Source organism: Chaetodon trifascialis, chromosome 22 (genome assembly GCF_039877785.1).
Source record: "Chaetodon trifascialis isolate fChaTrf1 chromosome 22, fChaTrf1.hap1, whole genome shotgun sequence".
NCBI classification, from domain to species: domain Eukaryota; kingdom Metazoa; phylum Chordata; class Actinopteri; order Chaetodontiformes; family Chaetodontidae; genus Chaetodon; species Chaetodon trifascialis.
The window spans coordinates 995,800-1,014,392 of NC_092077.1; the positions used below are offsets into that span (position 1 = coordinate 995,800).

The window sequence follows — 18,593 nt, forward strand, 5'->3', positions numbered from 1 at the left end:
CAAGCATGCAGTGTCTCTGTATGTGTGTGTTAATGTGAGTGTGATGTCGCACTGAATGTAACTTTACAAGTAGCTGGATTTTGCCTTCTCAGGTGAACTGAAGACGACGTCCGCCCATTGTATGAACAGAGTTAAAGCTTAGCAGGAAAGAATCTACGGCTGAAAATGAAACTGTTTGTAAACCCCGCTGAACTTATATGCTCCTGTCTTGCGAGAAATTCCGAGAGCATGACCTCAAATGTGATTCCAAAATGGATATCCCTAAACCAAAGAGAAAGACCAAGAACTCTCTAAGATGCATTATTATGAGCATGGAAAATACTATTTTATCAGTGGAGTTTGGATCACAAAAGTTAGGGTTAGGATCCTGCTAAGCTTTAACTCTGTTCATACAATGGCCGGATGTTGTCTTCAGTTCACTCCAGAAGGCACTCCTCTGTGATGAGTGGACGGCCTGGCTGCGGAGCGACCATATCCAGAAAGTCCAAACAATGACGCCTTCAGTGGATTGTCTTGGCAGGTAACACAGCTGATCATGCAATTGGCAGCCAACTTAAAAGGAGAAATGGCCAAGATAAAAGCCAGACTGCTTGCTCTGGAGGAGCAAACTTTAGCTGGGGTGAAGAGGAAGAGACGGGTGCATAACCCAAAAGTTACAGTACGTAACGTTAGCATTTAATACCACATTGTGCAGTTTTTAGGCCGCTAAACCTTTATTATTGTTATTGCACTATGTTCCAAATGTTTGGTAACCGTTCACATTACATTTAACATTACAATGTATTTTTGTATTTTAAAAGAAAAGGTGCAGTGTCTGCACAACAGTGGCGGAAACGACAGGCGACATGAACCCAAGACGGGGTAAGTTAATAAAATACACAAAAATACACAGGATATATTATGCAGAATGTAAGTAAATGTAAACGTTGCATGACCTGTTAGTACTTTTTGTGTTTTACAGACTGAACTTGCCCCACAATGAAGCGGTGACATCACATTTGATGGCCACTTAAACTGGGAGTCCAGGCATGGATGGTGTGGACAGAGGAGTCCTTTTATGCAAGTTTTTTTTAAATTTAACCCCTTTCTATTGTTTGTTGTTGTTGTTGTTGTTGTTGTTGTTGTTGTTTTTACTTTCCTGAAGCCTGTTTGAATTATTTCAAACGAATATATATTTTCTTCCAGTGGCCTGTAAGACATATTACGAGACGGTGTGGAGGAGCTTCAGGTATGCCCAGCCAGCTCTTTCAGTTCAGGCAGCAGCTCTGAAGATTTCAGCTTGCAGCAGACAAAGAAGGAAGCGGGTAAGAATTACATGAATGCCGCTTTTTGGCAGGGGGTCACTGCTGACATGATGAGGAGGATGACACCGCGGTATGGGAAGCTGGGTGGATAGTAAAGCCTCCATCTTTCCACAGTCAGATGCTCTCCCAACTCTGCCAGACATTTCAAGGGCGACTGGAGAGTGACCCAAAGTATGTGGCAACACACCGCGAGAAGCTGCGCATTGAGTCCCCTTCAAAGCGACATTCACCAACTCAGTATGACCCAGAGGCAGCAAAAGAAACATTTCTAGAGGCCTTAGACAGACTCTTTTTTGCATGCACCGTGGACCAGCGGCATGGCCCAACCCAGAAACTCTACCAGGGAACCCCACTGCAGATTTCCTTTCTTTTTCCAGGCACGAGGGACCAGCTGTGTGGCCCAGTCCCCAGTAGTCACTGGTTTTATTTGGTCGTTTGCTGTTCCTTGTTGATGTGTTGTATTATTTGCCACAATTTCATTAAAGACTTTTCAACATGTTTCTGTCAACTGTGTTCTTTGTGTTCTACTGTGTGGTAGTGTAGTTTTTAGAAGGTGGGTCGTCAAATAAATGAATCATTAAAATAAAAAAATATGTGTGTGTGTGTGTGTGTGTGTGTGTGTGTGTGTGTGTATTTGTGGTGCACAGATGACTAATAACAGCAGAGTTGCCATCCAATCGCATGATCACTCACTCTTGTGATTGGAGTTGCTATCCAATCACATGAGGATTTCCTTGCCTGTGGAATCATCCAGTGGTTGTTTTTGAAGCCATCAGGCCAGCCTGAGTAGATCAACGTCGGTAGTATTCATGTGCTAATTAGAGTTATTCGCACCTTCGTGAAGGTGTCTAATCAGTTGACTGTGGTTGACTCGTCGAACCAAGTAAATATTTAGTGATGCCACATTTTAAAATCCTTGAAACAACAATCTGAATCATGTTGGCAGCAACTACATCATTATGTCACCTCTCTGTACTCTGTATAGCATGATGCTGCTTTGATGGCAGTTTATAGGCTACAAGCTAAAGGCAACACGCTGCAGGAAGAAACACATTTTGTGTACCAGCTGCAGCAAAAACCAACAGAGCCTCCAGCCAGTGTTGCTGTTTGCTTTGCTGCCCTGCACACTGAGCACTGCAGCTCCTCCCTCCCCATCCCCAGTACTGAATTATTGAGATACAGAACACACACACAAAATGAGCAATAAAGAGAGGGAATGAGTAAGCTGGCATGCAGAGAGACGCTGTAGGTATGCTCTGCAGCAAAAGTGGGTGTTTTCAGAACGATTTCCATTTCAAGACTCTTCTGAAGTTCACTGAAGGTTGAAGAAGCTGCATATCTAACCTGAAAACTTATGTGTGTTCAGTATTGGTATGTGAGCACAAACAGTGTGTTTGTGGTATGTGAGCACAAACAGTGTGTCCACATACCAATACTGTAACTATGAATACTTACATTAGCACAAAAGTTTGATTAAATGATAATTATGATAAGAACCTATTTTTGCACTTCTGGGCACATTTTTACCCGTTTGAAGAGTTTTCATTCGCAATGACTGTATTACTGGATGAGCACATGGTTATGTGTATGAAAATGATTCACAAACACCTAATATCATCTAAAGCTCCACTCGACATCCAATATGATGTCTGTTAAATAATTCTCTGGAATTGGCCAAGGGGACAAACCCTTGTTATTGTATGTGATAACATACACATCATACATGTCGTAACTTGATGTTAATGAACTTTATTTTGTAACTTAAAGGTGTTCGTTAATCTAAGAACATGGTCCCACAGTCGGATTGAGCCGCGACTGCTGCCAGGGATTGGGCCTTGGCATGTCCTACCAGGTGAGCTACCCAGGCAAAAAAAAAACAAACACCCCCCCCCCAACATTTCTTCAAGTCAAGTGTTTTGCTATTCTTTCCACTCTAATTCAAATCACCGAGGTTGAATCTAGCTCTGCTTATTGAGTTGTACTGCTACACATTTTTAAAAACCTGAATGATTTGCCTTATGCATTATTTTTACATGACAGGTATAACCCCAAGAATCACCTCACTTTGGTAAATTAATTAATCAAGATGAGATTTACATTAAGAGGGATGCTTCCTAGGAATACTGTGACAGATACTGTACTGGAAAGCAGGACTCAAGTGCAGAGGATCAGATTTCTCAGTTTATTTGAAAAGTAACAACAAAAGAATAATCAACTCAGGAGGTCAAATAACTGGAATGAAGTAGGCAGTCTCTGCTGGAGGACACTCAACAGCTTCTAATGAAAAAACACAAAAATCCATTAGGGAAAGCTCACAGGCAAAAGGAAAAACAAGTGCTGGAGGAAAAAACTCAACAGCTAACAAAAAAAAGTTGGACTTGGAGACAGGTGATACTCGACAGTCTTAGGTAAGGCAACAAAAAACTCCACTGGGGGTGGCATACAAAAAGAAAAAACAAGCGCTGGAGAACAACTTGACAGACACTTAAATAACAAAAATCTCCGTAATGGGTAGAGCTCACAGGCAGGAAAACAAACTCACACAAACAACAGCGCTGCTTGAGGGCAAGACGACTGGAGAACACGAGGCAGGGACCAGGAGATCGTAACTGGGGCGAGACACGCAGCATGAGCAAGAGGATCATCTGGCACAAGAGTATGGGAGAAGTGTGTTTAAGAAGGAGAGTCCTAATTAGCAGAGATAAGCGACAGGTGTGCCAGGTAGCTGCTCAACCCCAGCGAGGATTAGCCCCGCCCCTGCCGTGCTCCAGCCCTGGAAAACACACAGAAAACAGAGTCGGAGCAGATCACCAACACCACAGCCACAACAAATACAAAAATAATTAAGTTCAACTCCAAACTCTACAACAGGAGTGCACACACTTTTTCAGCATGCGAGCTACTTAGAAAATGACCAAGTCAAAATGATCTACCTTCTTCAGTATAGCGATGGTAGGATGGCAGATGAGGCGCACTTCGAAAATGACATAGTGAAAAAAAGTCCTCCTCCCAATCCATATGGAAGTGGTAAGTTTTTGGCTTCTTACTTGGTCGAGCTCCCCCACTCATTTTTAAACCCTTTCTTGAATTTAGAAGAAATAAATTGGAGGCTAACTTGGCAGCTCTATGGCGCTAAGTCTCTTGCAGCACTTAGCGCCGTTGCATGCACATGCGCGGTGACCCATGTGCCAGAAAAGGTCAGATGTCAGACTGGCTGCCCTGTATGTCAATCAAGTGACAAATTTTATTGTGAGGATGGATGATAGGCTGACGTCTATTTTTTTAATGCCATGCGATCTACCCACACTACCTTTGCGATCGACCGGTAGATCGCGATCGACGTATTGGGCACCCCTGCTCTACAACCTCCCAATCTGAGTGACAGACAGTACTTGGAATAAAGTGAAAAAGCGAGCAGAAGAAAAATGGAAAAACAAGAGGTTATTATTGGCAAGGCAAGCACGTCATTGTCCTTGGATGCTTCTTTTCTCTTGTCTCGGGCTGGCTGTGCATCCAATTTTTCCTTGGGTTTGTCATGAAAGGGGCTGCTGATTGCACTCCGGGAGTGGCTAATTTGTCAATTTATGTGGATGGAAAAATGTCTTTCAGGGGTTCAGGAGACATGAAGGAGAAACAGATGAGTGTTTGTGAAGATAAAGTTCGAAATTAGTGGTGTTGCAGTGTGGGTGTCACAACTGTGGGTAAAAGCAAGGATGACTTCTTTTAACTGGCAACGACACCTGACCTCTTGACCCTATTACCTGTTACACTGTGCTGGCGTGACAGTGTATATACACAGTATGTATTAGTATGTATGTATAGTATATATGCACACACATATGTGTGTGTGTGTGTGTGTGTGTGTGTGTGTGTGTGTGTGTGTACATATGTATGACCAGCCACGACCAGCCCGGCACAAGTTGTGTAAACAAAGAAAAATCTTTTTTTTATTTTTAATGAATGAGTTTCAGTTTTTTTTGCAGAATATGTAAGTTGAAATCATGAAGAAGCCACTCCATGTTTCAAATAACAATATTGGGGGCCTTAAAACCATAAACTTTGTATACGATTTTTTGTTGTTTTAGAGGAAATCCCTGCACTCCTAGATTCTGAACCCTAACTAGAAGATGAAACTAAAGAAATCAACAAGAGCGACTGCATTACACTGGAGAACATCCCTGATCTACAGTTGACCTTAGCTGAAGATAAAGATGACGAAGAATACGACGAAGAGTAGTAGTAGTGATGGCGGTGCATGCGGACACAGTGGCTCCTTTCTGTCCCGATAAGGTGGTGTCTACATGTTTGTCTTCGTCGGTGTGTTCAAGTGATTTTATGTTTTCATTGCGCTTGTCTGTGCGCACATACAGCCATGGGACTCTTTTTGACATTGGCAACACAGCACTCTGCAAATTAAACCCAGCACATGCTAAGGAGTTACTTGACCTCAGCCTACTCTGGCGGCCCGTTTCGACACCAACCCCCACTACTGCAGCGCACATGCAGAGGAAGCGCCGCAGGTGGTGCAAGAGGAGGCGGGAGCGGGGAAAGCATGGGGGTATCCGGGCCAGGCTAGTGGCGAATCCACACAAGCCGGCTATGCCATCTATCGTACTCGCCAATGTACGCTCCTTGGACAACAAACTGGACTATATGCACCTTCTGAGATTGACCCAGCAGACTGTGAGAGAGTGCTGTGTTTTCGTTTTTACGGAAACATGGTTCAATAACAGCATACTGGAGTCTGCCATCCAGCTGGACCAGCTCCCATGATACCGAGCAGACAGAGCCCTCATTGAAGGAGGTGGTGATTTGTAGACACTGTTCACTCCTCGTGGAGTTTATGATCATCAAGTGCCAGCCTCTGTTAATGTGCTGTACATATAACAGCATTGACAATAAAGTTGACTTGACTTGACTCATTCAGCTCATTCAGCAACAGACTAATCCATCCCACTGCACCACAGAGAGACAGAATTTATTTTATTTGATTTTATATTAGAAAAAAGTATCTACATTTGCTCCTTCTAACTCTTAAGTATATTACCTTTGTTCTTTTTCATTTTTATTCAGGGGCTTTTTGTAACAAAAGAATTTCCATTTCCATTTGATAACCATTGTTCAAACTACTACAATAGCTTCTGTCCTTTGGGCTAACAGATACCAGATGTCACTGATAGCTAGACCAGATGGGGGTTGGACTTATGTAAATGAGATGCAATGAGCCGCACTGTTACCTCCCCTGGTAGGTGAGAATCTTTCAGGCTTGCTTTCTTTCTCACTAAGCTAGTTTGAGAGTGCCTACATTTAAATGGCCACATCTTCAAATATTTTCAGATTTCCATGTGTTAGACATCGTTGGAAAGCTTAGAAACTACACTTTCAGAATCTGTAAATAACTCAAAATGCCCCCTGGGAGACTTGTTGCTGGTTTTCTAGTAGCTGGTCTCACACACACACACACACATACACACACATATGTGGGGGTCAGTGTTGAAACGGGCCGCTGTAGAGTAAGTCCTTAGCGTGTGCTGGATTTAATTTGCAGATTGCTGTGTTGCCGATGTCAAAAAGAGTCCCACGGTTGAATGTGTGCATTGGGACAAACAAGCACGATGAAAACATAAAATCACTCGAACACACATGTAGACACCACATGGCCAGAGGCTGCATAAGTAGCCATGTGGTTCCCTTTTAACGTGCAGCTGATTGGCCGAAAAAAGAACAGAAGTGTATGAATAGCCAAAGAAAGCCAGTATGCTAATTTACTGTTGAATCGCCACACTCACAACTAGGACCGTGAATTTCCACTAAAACAACCCAAATTCAAATCCAAAGTTTACAGTTTTAAGGCCCCCAATACTGTTATTTGAAACATGGAGTGGCCTCTTCATGATTTCAACTTACATATCCTGCAAAAAAAAATTTTTTTAAAAATCGATTTTTCGTTGTTCACTCAACTTGCGCCGAGCCGGCTTGTTGCTGGTTTTCTCGTGGCGGGTCACATATATAAAACCAGTTTCACATGATTTGAGGTTTGTGACATGGTGCATTATCATACCATCTGCTTCAAGGTTCAATGTGTTGTGCATTCAGAGATGGTATTCTGTATATCTCAGTTGTAACAAGTGGTTATTTGAGTTACTGTTGCCTTTCTATCATTTCAAACCAGTCTGCCCATTCCCCTCTGACCACTGACATCAACAACGCATTTTTGACCACACAACTGGGACATGCACTCATAGAGTTACACACACATATTTGGCAGTCTGCTGTGCAAAAGGATGTGTGTAATAGAAAGGATGTGGCGGTTTGGGGTTTTGGGCATTGTTTTTTTGAGTTTCTGGTGTCTCACTGTCTCTTTATTTTGTGCAGGTTGGAGGTGTGGCTGGCAGGTGCGCTTAAAGGCAGACAGCATAGCTGATCTACATCCTGTAATTATCTTCACCAGTTTTCTGCTCTGCATTTCTTGCTCCTAGTTGTCAGATCGTTTTGATATCTTGTATTCTGCACATGAACTCTGTACTCTGTTTCAGCGTTTAGCGTTTTTCTGAGACTGTACATTTAGATTCCTGCCTGCCCATCTCCTTAGTTGAGTTCTGTTTAGCTTTTGGGACACTCTTAGTTATCAGGTGCTTTTGTGTTCAATGTTTTTTTTCCTCCAATGGGAGAGATTTTTGTTTTTCGCCTCGTTTTTACTGAATACCATTAAACAGCTCTTCTGTGTTTTTCCTCTGTGCCTTGGCATTTGAGTCATTTTGTTAAAATTGTTAAGGTTTGGTAAAAAACTTTGAGGTTTGTTTTACTTTAGGACTTGAGTATGCAGACCAGGATGAAGAAGCGTTAAATAAAAGGAATTTATTTTATCAATAATGAAAAAACAAAAGGTGCACTCAAAAGGAGTGGGGAATAAACAAGAAAATAAAGCACACTCAAAACTTAGTGGGAAAAAAAACAAACAAAGGGAGCTCAGAGAACACCAACAAAAAAATACATAGCGAGAGAAAAATGAAAACACTGAGTACTCACAATAGGGACAAAACAAGGAAGCTGTGAATGATTCAGGACAATCTGGCAACAGGTTAAAAAAAATGGCGCCATACGAGCGGCGGCCTGTTACAGCAGTTCTCCAGACTCCTAGGAGTTTTTCTTCTCTTTTTCTGTATTCTTGTGCATCTTTTTTTATCCATTTTAGTTCTGTGTGTTTGTAAATCTCTGGTTTACCAGAGACATCAAGCACGGTAACTCTGGTGCAACTTCTCTCCGTGTCTGTGGGTCGGTGAGAGGCAATGGCTTCCATTGTTTACAGTAGGGATCAGCTGCTGGCCCTGCGTAACACAGCTGAGCGACCTGATGTCCCCCATGAGTTAAAGAGGAGGATGCAGGGGTGCCGCGCTGGGATCACACGCTGCAACAGGAGGAGAGCTTATCGACCAACCATCATCATGGGGAATGTAAGATCTCTCAGCAATAAGATGGACGAGCTGGGGGCATTGACCCGGAATCAACAGGAATTCCGGCGGTGCAGCATGCTACTGTTTTCAGAGACATGGCTGGGAACTTAGCACACAGACACGACTGTAGCGCTGGATGGATTCTCACTCATACAAGCAGATTGGACAGAGAGGAGCGGTAAGAGGAAAGGAGGTGGGCTGGCAGTGTTTGTGAATGATAGATGGTGTAACTCCAGGCACATCACTATCAAAGAGCAGCACTGCTGCCCGGACATTGGGCTGTTGGCTGTTAGCTTGAGGCCATATTATCTGCCGCGTGAGTTCTCACATGCCATAGTGTTGGCTGTGTATATTCCTCCCTCTGTTAATGCCGATGCAGCCTGTGACGTCATCAACACTGTGATCAGTAGGCTGCAGACTCAGAAACCACAAGCCCTCTTATGCCACATTTCCACTAGCGCGGCTCGACTCGACTCTACTCTACCTGGTTGTTTTGTGTTTCCATCAGGGATAGTACCTGGTGCCCGATACTATTTTTAGTACCTGCTCTGACGAGGTTCCAAGCGAGTAGAAGCGATACTATTGTTGCGGAGAACATCTTGTTTAAACACTCGAACATCTTGTTTTATACTCTGGCATACGAAAACATCTCGTCACTGTGATAGAAGGCCTGACTCTTAGCCCTGAGTCATAAATATCATATCCCCAGAGACAATCAGTAGTGGCAAACAAGATGTCCATGGCACCTCTACTCCTTATTTACGATGTCTGCAATATTATCCTCACGCCGGACACAACACACATACACACATGTTTTACTTATCACATGTTTAGTGGTTAGTACTTGAAGATGTCTAGAATGTCCTGAACTGATTAATGTACTGGGCTGGTCAATCCCAACTCCTTAAATGTGAACGATTGTCTGTGAACGGTTCTCATTCTGGCTGAGATCCTGAAGGAGCTCTGTCAGTCTGAGTCCAGCGCTGCATTGCTTTACCTGTGACCTACAATAAATACTTTGACTGTGAACTGAAGACTTCTCCGGACCGTTCTTGAGCTTCCAATAAAGAATCGAGCTTCAAAGCTAACACTATATGTGTGACGTCAACATCCTGTCGGCCACTGATTGGCTGGAGAGTGTCGTCACTGGTCTGCGACGTCCAACATCTGAAAAAAAATCCCGCCCCCTCCATTGTAATGCCGGACAACAGCAACCGCTGACTTTATTCTCACTCGAGGGAAATGGCTGCCCGTGGTCCGTGGTTTCTTCTCTTGCTTTGTGTGTGACAAAAAGCCACAAACCAAGCAGCAAATACAACATCGCCTCGATGTCCTCCATTGTTTGTCGGCTCTGTTTGCGTCACATACAAATTGACGTCATGGCAGTTTTGTGCAGCCGTGGTATGACGACCCCGCCTACGTTGAGGAGGTACTATGAAGTGCTCAATTGTAATGGAAACTCAACCAAACCAAGTAGAGTAGAACCGAGTCGAGTAGAGCTGGAACTGTGTAATGGAAATGCGCCATTACTGATCTCTGGGGATTTTAATCATGCCTCTCTGTCCTCCACTCCAAATTCATCCAGTATGTCACATGTGCCACCAGAGACAATAAAACACTGGACTTATTCTATGCCAACACCTAGTAGACATACAAATCATCACCCCTCCCCCCTCTGGAAAGAGCTGATCACAACCTGGTTCTCATGCCTGTATACAAGCCCCTTGTTAAGAGGCAACCAGCTGTGTCCCGCACAGTGAAGAGGTGGTCTGACGAGGCTGAAGAGGCTCTGAAGGACTGCCTCGATAAAACATTGTGGGAAATATTTTGTGACTCTCATGAGGAGGACATTGACAGTTTGACAGCCAGCATCACGGACTACATAAACTTCTGTGTGGAGAACACTGTACCGACCAGGACTGTACGGTGTCACTCAAACAACAAACCCTGGATTAATCCTGACATTAAGACTCTTTGAAAGGAGAAGAGGAGGGCCTTCAAGTCAGGAAACAATGAGGAGCTGAAAACTGTTCAGAGGGAGCTAAGAAGGAAAATCAGGGAGGGGAAGGACAGATACAGGAAGAGAATGGAGGAACAGCTGCAGGAGAACAACACCAGGGGAGTCTGGAGAGGCCTGAAAACCATCTCAGGCCACCAGGAGCCACACTCCCAGGCAGCTGCGGATCCAAAGTGGGCAGATGAGCTGAACACCTCCTTCTGCAGGTTTGGGGGAGCATCTGCCCCTCCCCCAGCTGTATCAGCCCCACAGCAGCCCTCCTTTGATCTTCCAGCATTCTGACTGCCATTGTTGGCCTCATCACAGATGGGGACGACAGGTCATACAGAGGACTCATCCAGGATTTTGTGGACTGGTGCCAGCAGAACCACCTCCTGATTAACGCTGGAAAAACCAAGGAGTTGGTTGTGGACTTCCGTCCGCACCTGTACTCTTCCCCATCACCAGTGAACATCCAGGGAAGGGACATTGAGATGGTGACATCTTATAACTACCTGGGTGTTCATCTGAACAACAAAGTGGACTGGACTCATAACACCACTGCACTTTGTAAAAAAGGACAAAGGGGAAAGTTGTCAGGAGAGGACATCTTGTTTAGTGTTTCTGGATCCTGGTCTGTAGGTGAGAGAAAAGTCGAAACGACTGAAAAACAGGGCCCATCTAGCCTGACGGGAATTCAGCAAGGTTTTTATGATTGGTCCAAACAATGAAGGGTTGCTCAGTTCCCTCCAGCCAGTGTCTCCACTCTTCCAATGCCAGCTTAACGGCCAGCAACTCCTGATTTCCCATGTCGTAGTTGCATTCAGCTGAAGAGAGATGGCAGGAGAAAAAGGTGCAGGGATGCAAATGATTCTCAGGGCCGGTGTGTTGAGAAAGCACCACATCCACCCCAGAATCAGAAGCGTCCACCTCAATGATAAATTGTTTCTCAGGGTTAGGTTGCGCAAGCACCGGGGCTGAGGTGAATAGCCTTTGAGTTTGTTGAAAGAATTGTTTGCCTCATTTGACCAACTAAACTTCACTTCAGGAGAAGTCAGCTTAATCAACAGGGCAGCAATTTTACTGTAGTCTCAAACAAACCTGCAATAGAAGTTAGCAAAGCCCAGAAATTGCTGTAACTCCTTTCGGGTCTCTGGGACTGGTCACTTTTCCACTGCCCTGATTTTCTTGGGGTCGGCTTTGAGACTCTCCTCCTGAATGAGGAATCCTAAGAAGGAGACAGAATTTGAGTGGAATTCACATTTCTCCGCTTTCACAGAGTTTTTTCTCTGAGAGACTGGTGAGTACCTGACAGACATGGGTCTGATGTTCTTCGGCTGAGGAAAAAATGAGAATGTCATCCGGATGCACAAACATGAATCTGTTGAGGAAGTCTTTGAGAACGTCATTAATCAGGGCCTGAAAAACAGCTGGGGCGTGACAAGGTGCTTGAAGTGTCCCAAAACGCTGTTTTCCACATACAGTATCGCCCTCCTTGATGCGGATTAGATGGTAAGCATTGCAGAGATCCAACTTCAAATAGATGGTAGCCTCCTGGAGGGATTCAAACGGCAAGTTAACTAAGGGCTGAGGGTACTTATTTTTAATTGTGATGTCATTTAACATCCATCGCCCCCCTCTCACTTCAGGCAGATTGGCTTGTCCTGCAGGTGCTTCAACATGGAAGGCAAGTGCTGGAAGAGAGAGTTGAGTTGGGCAAGGAGGGGACTGGGAGGATGAATGGGCAGCTTTCTCCTGTCATCTCTCCCTCAGGCAACTGCTGATTACTACGGCAAGGTCCACTAGGGTTGTCAAGGTTGCTGGCTCGTCCCGAGTAGCAAGTTCATCCTGCAGTTGTATCTGTTAGGCCCCAGAGAAAGGCTCCCCTCATAGTCCGCTCCAGGGTGGTTCCCCTGTGAAAGTCTCAGAATACGACTATAAGTTCCCTGAGTAGTTGAGGTGTTTGAAGACTAGCCTCATCTTTCTCTCAAACTCCATGAATGACAAGGTACTTAAATCAATGCTGGCATTAAGTGCCTCAGCCCAAGTCAGGGCCTTGCCTCATAATAACCACAGAAGCAAGGCTTGTTGCCTTGTCACCAGCTTGGTTCTCAGTTGCAGCATTTGAGTGTAAGACTCTAGAGGCCTGAGAATTGGACCATTTAAATGGAGAGCTGGTACAGTACTTCCTGTACAGGGGTGACTTGAAATCTTAACTATTTTTAGTCTCCTTGCTTGTTACACAGCCTTGATCAAGCTACATGAACTCAGCGAAATATTCAAACAAACTACTGTTTCAATGATGTGAGCACCGCAGTCAAACAATTCCATTCATCTCCACCATATTGGGGCAGAGAGAGATATCTCAAAATATGGCTAGATATCACTAGTAACACATTTTCTACTTTTTGCATAACTTTCTTTGAACTCAGATTGGCAGATTTGGAATCTGTAACTTTGGGGCTCTGACAAGAATTTAAAAGGAATTTTCCTGCTTTGTAAAGGCCTTGTAATGTGACATACAAGTTGGTGACAAATAAGGGAAAAGAACATCAACTGTGATCATAAGGTCCATCACAAGTCTTCAAGTCAGCGGAACTCTACCAGAGGGATAGGGATACTGCCTCATTTGGTATTTTGATTGGTTTAATGTACTGTCAATACTGAGTACCAATCCATTACCAGTGCTTTTGCCATTTTTCTTCTTTTTCTTCACAAATCACAGCAGTCCTGCTAAAGTAATGTTACATAGCTACGTCATGTGTATTTGCTAAAAGTTTGTCATAAAAAACAAAAGAATAAAAAAAACCTGTTATTAGACTGTTGAAAACAACTTTTTGACAAAGTGCTGAAAATGTGCCATTGAGTTACATGTAATTTATAATTTTTTGGTTACACCATCTGTGCACAAATGGCACTCTTGGCACTTCAAAATAAAAGGCCTACCGTTGTATTACAATCTATTTTTTGTCAGAGCATGTAGTAAGTGATAACTGTAGTAAATTAATGCAGCAGAACAGATGCCACTCTTGCAATAATAAAGAGATTAACATGGGACAGTCTTCAAACATGAGTGCTATGATCCTTGAAATAATGAATGTATTTTCTTGAATTGTCCTTGAACGAAACAATGACTCTACCTACTCTCACTGTGAATAGCTTTTTAATTAAACCCATTTTACTGGACAAAATGCTTCATACAATTTGTTATATGTATATGTGCATCTCTCTCTCTCTCTCTCTGTGTGTGTGTGTGTGTGTGTGTGTGTGTGTTTAGTGCATGCTCACCTCGGTAGTAGAAAAGGCACATGTCGGACAGAACAAACCACCTCTTCTTCCACAGCTTCATCCCTGTACTGTCCTGCAAGGGTCAAAGGTCAGAGACTATCAGTCAGTCAAAGTGCAGTTATTGAGAACAATACAATCTTTCTCCCGCTCAAACACATATGTGCACACACAGAGTTTTTCTTCTCTTTAGATCTCCCCTCATTTTTCACAAGCCTCTGTGATTGTCAGGGTGAAGGCCTGTACTTTGTCCTCTACGGTCTAGTTCTCTTTTCCACCCTCCCTAGTGTCAAGTTGACTGCAGTGACAATAGCAAGTTTTTTGAGACCATTTGCTCATTTAGGCCTTATCACTGTTTACAATGTGTTGTGTTGGGCCATAGATCCTGGGGTTAGGAGCTTTGAGTAAAGACTGATGACATTTCTTCTGTGAGGGAGCACTTTGCCTGGCAGGTCTGTGTGGAAGAGGGAGGGGTTTTGCTGATGTGCAGTGAATCGATTCTCATCTCAATGTGAATAGAATGGTGTGTTGTGGTGGTGTGGAGGGGCTCTAACTGGGGTCTGAAAGCTGAGTTGAATAAATAGAAAATTGCTCTACTTGTGGTGAGGGGGTAGAAAGGTAATCAGAGAACAAGCTGAGCCTCAAACAAGGTTGAATGTCAAGTCACCCCTGCAGCAGGCACTTTGGCTGCTGCGGGATTCAATGTTTCCAACTGATGAAAAACCGATGTTTCAACTGATTGTTGCAGTTGATGTTGAAAAAATTAGAAGACTAATAAAGACTAGCCAAATAATCTCAATTGGCATTTTTTGAAACTTCATTCATTCAGCCAGTATTCTTTGTTGATCTCTATTTGTTTGTTGCTGTTGCTATAGGTAGTTAGCAGAGTTAGTTTGAAGAAATATGTCATCATTAGAATTGACTTAGTATATAGCTGTGTCATTAACACTTTTCATGTTCGTATATTTGTCCTTATTTTAATGTGTGTAGCTAGGTATCTAGTTAGCCATCTGTGAAGGTAACATCCTTGTTAACAATTTCATTGCCAAAATCAAATTATCCGTCAATCAGCACAAGGCCACAGCTATTTGAATCAGAGGTCTTGAAAAGGGTAAATATTACTGCTTCAGCTGGGAGTCAGTTCATTTACAAGGACACTGATTTGAAGGACCATACTAGTGTGCACCACAAATTTATTTACTATTGCTGGAAACTATTTTCCAAGCTCATGGCTATTATTGAGTTTGATGTTCCCTACTTTCTGAGCATTTCTGTCCAGAATTTATATCAACCCTTGACACCTGAAGCTTAAATAATCGATGAGATTGAACATTATGCCATCTATATTATTTTCAGTGGAATTATGTTATTATTTCTGAGCAGACATTGGTACTGTTACTGTTAGTACTGTTGGTTTCAAATTTCTAAGATGATTTTGAATGGAAACCAGTGGTTGTAGGTAGCCTACAGTCATAAAAGCATAATTCAAAAGTTTTAAATACTGTTCTGTATACTGTTTAAAGCACTGTTCCATTAGAACTAATTTAGAGAAAATATGTAAGCATAAAAGACACTGACATGGATGGATAAAACAGACAAATTTTGGGGGTTAAACTATGGCTTTAATGAATTACAGACCATTCTTAGTCCCACACAAATGCAAACACATCTCTTTCATTTGATTGGCCTTCCTCCTGTACCTGTTTGTAAAGCCAGTTGCTCTTGATCACTGGGGCATTGGGGTTCCTCTTGATGGAGTTGGACCTCTTTCCAAAGTTGTGAACTTTTTTGGAAGACCTAGAGGGCTGTTAAAACAAATAAATGAGTAATGACTGCAGGGATATATTGAAGGTATATTCAGCTCTATAGAAGAAACATTTAGATTATAGGTATTGAAATGTACACTTGTGTACACAAAACTAGCCCAGATTGCGCTTGTGTTTCCACAGAGAGAACAAAACAGGACTCCAGCAATGCAGAGAGGAAAAAAAAATCACGCAAAATATCAGTTTTTCTCCCCTAATCCAATAGAACAATATGTTGTCATATGTTTGGTGCATTGGTTGTAAAGAAGGTCATACAATAAAACATCTTCTTTTCCAGCAGCTATAAAAAAAAACAAAAAAACAACAGCAGCAGATGTATTCAGCTCATTAAAGAGAGTATAGTCCACATTCCCCATCCATCATGGCTCACTTACTGAAAAATGCAGCACTGCAGCATAAAAATATCTTTTATGTCAGCCAATAGCAGATAAATAAAGGAGTTCCTTGATTAGTATAAATTTAAGACAAATAGAATTGATTTATTATTGAATAACTTACCAAAATGTCGGGATCAGACTACACGAATCTAGCCCGATTTTGAAAGGATTTTGTTATGGCCAATGAATTACCAGCATTGTGGCCAATCGTGAACGACAATCAGGCATGTATACCCGTGTAGTGTGACATGCTAAACGACCTATTGTGCAGCGTCTGGGACGCCCCATGACACCATGACAAAAAGTCTTGCATGTCAGAATTTTTTGTCTTGACACACCTAGTGTGACATCTCCCACGACGTGTTCCTGAGCGTTGACCAATCAGGTGCTCTCTCCAGAGCGCAGTCAGGACAAACATGGCGAAGAGGAGGAAGAGGAATGATGGTGATGTTGCTGCTGTTAGGTGGGACAACGAAAGAGAGGAAAAGTTTGTTGAGCTGTGGCAACATAACTTGGTTATCTGACTTTTCCTCGGGGACTGCCATACCTTGGTCAAAAAAGACACATACTGGCAAGAAACAGCGGAAGCACTTCATCAACCACGCAAGTAGCTGGCTATGCTGTCACAACATTATCCGCGGTCCTAATTGCGGACATATGCTTATCATTAATCTAGTAGCATATGGTTGACTAGCTACTAATTATCAGATTTAATGTTAGACTAGTCTGTTTGAGGCGGCCAACGCAGCCAATCCTGCTCCTTGTAAAATAAATAACTATGGAAATAAAATTACTATATGTGACCAGCCATGAAAGAAAAGAAAGAAAAATCTTTTTTTTTTTTTTAAATGAGTGATTTACGTTTTTTTTTGCAGAATATGTAAGTTGAAATCATGAGAAGCCACTCCATCTTTCAAATAATGACGAGAGCAACTGCATTACACTGGAGAACATCCCTAATCTACAGCTGATCTTAGCTGAAGATGAAGATGATGAAGAATACGACGGAGAGTAGTAGTAGTGATGGCGGTGCGTGTGGACACAGCGGCTCCTCTCTGTCCCAATAATGTGGTGTCTACATGTTTGTCTTCATCAGTGTGTTTGAGTGATTATATGTTTTCGTCGCCCTTGTCTGTCCCGGTGTGTACAGCCGTGGGACTCTTTTTGACATCAGCAACACAGCACTCTGCAAATTACACCCGGCACACGCGAAGGAGTTACTCGACCTCCGCCTACTCCGGCGGCCTGTTTCGACACCGACCCCCACTACTGCAGCGCACATGCAGAGGAAGCGCCACAGGCAGTGCAAGAGGAGGGCCAGGCTAGCGGCAAATCCACACAAGCCGGCTATACCATCTATCGTACTTGCCAATGTACGCTCCTTGGACAACAAACTGGACTATATACACCTTCTGAGATCGACCCAGCAGACTGTGAGAGAGTGCTGTGTATCTGCTCCTTCTAATTCTTAAGTATATTACCTTTCTTGTTTTTCATTTTTATTCAAGGGCTTTTTGTAACAAAAGAATTTCCATTTCCATTTGATAACCATTGTTCAAACTACTTCATTAGTTTCCTGTGGGCTAACAGATACCAGATGTCACTGGTAGCTGGATCAGTAGGGGGTTGGACTTATGTAAATGAGATGCAATGAGCAGCATTGTGTTACCTGGCTCCCTGGTAGGTGAGAATCTTTCAGGCTGGATTTCTCACTAAACTAGTTTGAGGAGTGCCTACATTCAAATGGCCACATCTTCTTCAAATATTTTCAGATTTCCATGTGTTAGACATCGTTGGAAATCTTAGAAACTACACTTTGAGAATCTGTAAAATAACTCAAAATGCCCCCAGGAGACTTTTTGCTGGTTTTCTCGTGGCTGGTCACATATGTGAAACTCGTTGTACCTGCTGTAATTGCTATCCGGATGCTATCCAGCAGATGTATAAATAATGACCAAATGGGCCGTTTATACCGCCTCTTGCATTTGCTTTTAATGTCGTAGTGCATCCACAGCTGTTTTTTTCTTTCTTTACTTTCTTTTCAGTTCATAAGACCGTCAGCATTATACACAATGCTTCTGTAAGTTTGATTGACAGTTGGTCCACCCGCCTCCCCAATTGGTCAGGGTCATATGTGTAGTCTTGCAAGTCGCCCAACCAAGAGATGGCAAGAGTTTAGGGCACTGCGACTGTTTGATCTGACACAGTGACCATCATCAAAGACAAAAAATATTGTGTAGTCTGATCCCGGCAAAAGTTATCATATTATGTGGGTACTCATTAGAGTGAGTACATATACTTGGTGACCCTCTGGCACCACCATCAGAGTTCAATGTCTACTGAGAACTTCT

The 18,593-nt window shown here is 43.0% G+C and overlaps 1 protein-coding gene across 11 annotated transcripts in view; it reads right to left on the reverse strand.

The window, feature by feature from the left end:
• The window catches only part of LOC139350903 (pleckstrin homology domain-containing family A member 5-like), a 251,205-nt gene that overhangs the window by 90,174 nt on the left and 142,438 nt on the right, over positions 1 to 18,593 (reverse strand). For 9 of the 11 annotated variants that reach the window (XR_011603550.1, XM_070992563.1, XM_070992567.1 and 6 more), the window contains 2 exons: positions 15,740 to 15,844; positions 14,043 to 14,115 (listed from right to left, as the gene is read on the reverse strand). Coding sequence is in view for 8 of the 11 variants with exons in the window: in XM_070992563.1 (XP_070848664.1) it covers positions 14,043 to 14,115; positions 15,740 to 15,844 (178 nt within the window). In the remaining 3 variants the exon portion in view is untranslated. Of the gene's footprint in view, positions 1 to 14,042; positions 14,116 to 15,739; positions 15,845 to 16,580; positions 16,699 to 18,593 lie in introns of those variants that run through there. The other 2 variants (XR_011603552.1, XR_011603551.1) reach the window with 2 other exon arrangements.